This window comes from Arachis ipaensis, chromosome B8 (assembly GCF_059453495.1).
Source record: "Arachis ipaensis isolate K30076 ecotype BB chromosome B8, ASM5945349v1, whole genome shotgun sequence".
NCBI lineage: Eukaryota > Viridiplantae > Streptophyta > Magnoliopsida > Fabales > Fabaceae > Arachis > Arachis ipaensis.
The window spans coordinates 39437500-39440410 of record NC_142443.1 but is presented as its reverse complement, the minus strand read 5'-3'; the positions used below and the strand labels follow the sequence as shown (position 1 = coordinate 39440410).

General features: G+C 34.6%; 1 protein-coding gene across 1 annotated transcript; it reads left to right on the top strand.

Annotated features, from left to right (window-relative positions):
* Positions 1 to 309: 309 nt before the first annotated feature.
* LOC107610929 (uncharacterized) lies at positions 310 to 1421 on the top strand. The gene is made up of 3 exons (XM_021109295.2): positions 310 to 572; positions 684 to 743; positions 1203 to 1421. The coding sequence occupies exons 1-3, from the start codon at positions 310 to 312 to the stop codon at positions 1246 to 1248; spliced, it is 369 nt and encodes a 122-aa protein (XP_020964954.2). The 3' UTR covers positions 1249 to 1421.
* The last annotated feature ends 1490 nt before the right edge of the window (positions 1422 to 2911 follow it).

Below are 2911 nucleotides of genomic sequence, written 5' to 3'. Positions count from 1 at the left end.
TCTGTTCTTCGTGATAAACCTTAGGGCTCAATTTTTCTGCGCCAGTTTTAGCTAGGTTTATCATACTCTGCTTTTGTGCTTCGTGAATCTATGGGTTTACTCTGATTTTGATGAATTTTTTCTGCATTCGGAAGCTTTTTTGACCTAAATGCAATATTTTCTGTGATTCATGTGATTCATGTGATACTAGTGTGTAACTTTATTATATAATTGTTGATTGACAGAGTTGTTGAATATCCACCGGGGAAGAATATATGAAATAGCATCTGTTTAGTTGATTCGAATGCAAATGTTAATGCCAGTGCTGCCATGTCTTCCAATCAATCATCTTCTGGGTCTGCTGGTGTTAAGGAGAATGCAAGCGAGGTGGTGATTGTGGATGATGATAAAGAGGAAGGAGAGTTGGAGGAGGGTGAGATTGATGATGATGGCGCTGACCCTGAAGCATCAGTAACAGAGAGGGTTCAGAGTGTTGCTGAATGTGGTGTAGTTGCTTCAGATACTGATTCCACATCTCATAAGCTCAGTGTTAGGGAGGTTCTGGAGGGTGTTACAGTTGCTAATGTGGAGGAGTAAGTGAAGTACTGTTGATGGGTTTTTGTTTGTTTCAACTAATTTGCTGACATTGGAGTTTATTCTCACTGAATCGATTTTGTTTTATTTGTGGCTATTTGTTCTTGTAGATCGTTTGAGGGGACTTGCTCTACTCATGGTTCCATCAGAAATGATTTTACTGACTTGACGTAAGCTTACATTGCATTGCTTTTCAATCTGCTCTCTTTACATTAGTTTCGGAACTTTGCACGGAACCTGTTTGTGATAATGCTCTTTTGTATTCGTTACTGAAATTCTTAATTGCTATTTATCATTTGATAATTAAGTTAAAAGCTGCACTGGCATTGATATTGATTTTATCATTTTATGGTTCTGAAGCCTCATGATTGATTTTTGGTTGTTTTAGCTCCCCTCATACTTGGTATCCACAGGCCAGAAGGAAACATCGCAGGATTATCCTATTAACATATCCAAGAAAGGGATTAATAGTATTCTTGTATTCCTATGAACATAATTTACATGTGCTATTATATATTTGAGTGCATATGCCTCTAGAGGATGTTGTCATGAATGTATTTCTCATAAGTTACCGACTAGTAGTAATTTTTCGCCCTTCTAACTTGGATTTCTTGACCTTTCTATTACAGGTTTTATGGGGGCTATGATATCAAATTTGGCATTTGTTTTCCGTAATATCTTTTCAAAGAAGGGAATGAAGGGAAATTCTGTCAGCGGAATGAATTACTACGCTTGTTTATCTATGTTGTCATTGGTAATTCTCACACCATTTGCAATTGTTGTGGAGGGGCCACAGATGTGGGCAGCTGGATGGCAAACCGCCCTCTCGCAGATCGGACCTCAGTTTATATGGTAAATAAAAGATGACTGCTCAATCTGATGTTATCCCTATTATGTTTGCTATGCCAGCTTCAATCTTCTTAATCTTTGTCTCTATATTTTCAACTGAACATAAGATGATATCTTGAAATTTTCATGATCTTTGATTAGATACAAATAACTATTGCCTTCTCCATTTCTTTTCTTGTCCTTTTAGGGAAATTCCAAATTATTTGATATTTCTCAAACAGTTAGCTATTTGCTTTTTGAGATACATATACATGAGAGGAGTCTCCATGTGTGAGAGTATAACTAATTTGTGTTTAAGAGCAAAAGACATGTGATGAAGTACCTCACTTATGCTGCTATGCAATTAGAACTAAGTAATAAACCTATTCTGCAGCTAACTATGAAGTTGACAATTTGGATTTATCTGCAGCAAAAGAGATTTTTTTTATGTATTATTTTTAAACTAAATTTAGAGGCAAACAAGGAGAATTTAGAGTCACCTGAACCTTCCAGCTCTCTTATAAAGATATTGGAAACAGAGTTTGAATGTCTTCCTGGCTACATGAAGGGTCTAGCGACATGGGAGGTGAGGTTTTTTGTGTCTAACTAGATGTTTCTTTACAATTTACATGTTCTTTGGGAGGTGAGGTTCTTTAAAAATGTATTGTATAATGTAAATTGTAAAATGAGATAGTGTCATATAATATAAAAATGCTAATTATGAGATTATGTTAATAGTAATTGAGATTGTGAATGTTGCAGAGCATGCCAGGGTACACTGAATTTTTTTAGTTCCCAGGTAAAGCTGGCCCTCCTTGTCTCTCCCAAGTCTTGAAGACATACTTTTAAAACTCTTATTCTAGTTCACTTTCCCTCGTAACATGCATCATCTAACAAAGTTGGATATTTACTGTGGTTTCTTATTTTGTGATTGCAGAACAATCTTCATGAACTCTGGGCCCTTCTCAATTTTCTTCTCTCTGAAATTTTTAGCTCTGCTGAAACTTTTGATGAATGGTTCCAAATATCAGGTGAAATGGAAGTTCTTTGTAGATTGATCATTTAATGACTTGACATTGTCAAATGTTTCTAAATATTTTTTTTTGTAGGTAAAATGGTTCTATTGGATAAGTTACTTCCTAAATTAAAAGGTTCTTTTGCAGGTAAAATGATCTAAATATACTTTACTATTTACTTGTAAATGCATATTTTAACATATAAAAATTAATTTTAACAAAATTCTTAAATATAATGTGTGTGTCATTATTATTACTCTTATTTGAATATAAATTTTCACTTATGAGTTACCAAAATAATTTAGTATGGAGTAATGGTCTAATAGTTGTGGAGGGTTAGATGCAATTGTGGAGTTATGGAGTTATGGTCTAATAGTTGTGGAGTTATGGAATCTAAGAGAAAGGAGTCTTTGATAATTAGCTGGCCAGAAAAAGATGCCATATGTAATTTTCCTTTCTTTCTTTCTTCCATTTACGCTTGTGTAATGCTGTGT

Bases quoted from the DNA above. Each gene is read 5' to 3' on its own strand.
- LOC107610929 (XM_021109295.2), top strand. From the start codon at position 310: ATGTCTTCCAATCAATCATCTTCTGGGTCTGCTGGTGTTAAGGAGAAT. The intron at 573-683 runs GTAAGTGAAGTA...TTGTTCTTGTAG, and splicing joins ACAGTTGCTAATGTGGAGGA to ATCGTTTGAGGGGACTTGCT. The intron at 744-1,202 runs GTAAGCTTACAT...TTTCTATTACAG, and splicing joins AATGATTTTACTGACTTGAC to GTTTTATGGGGGCTATGATA.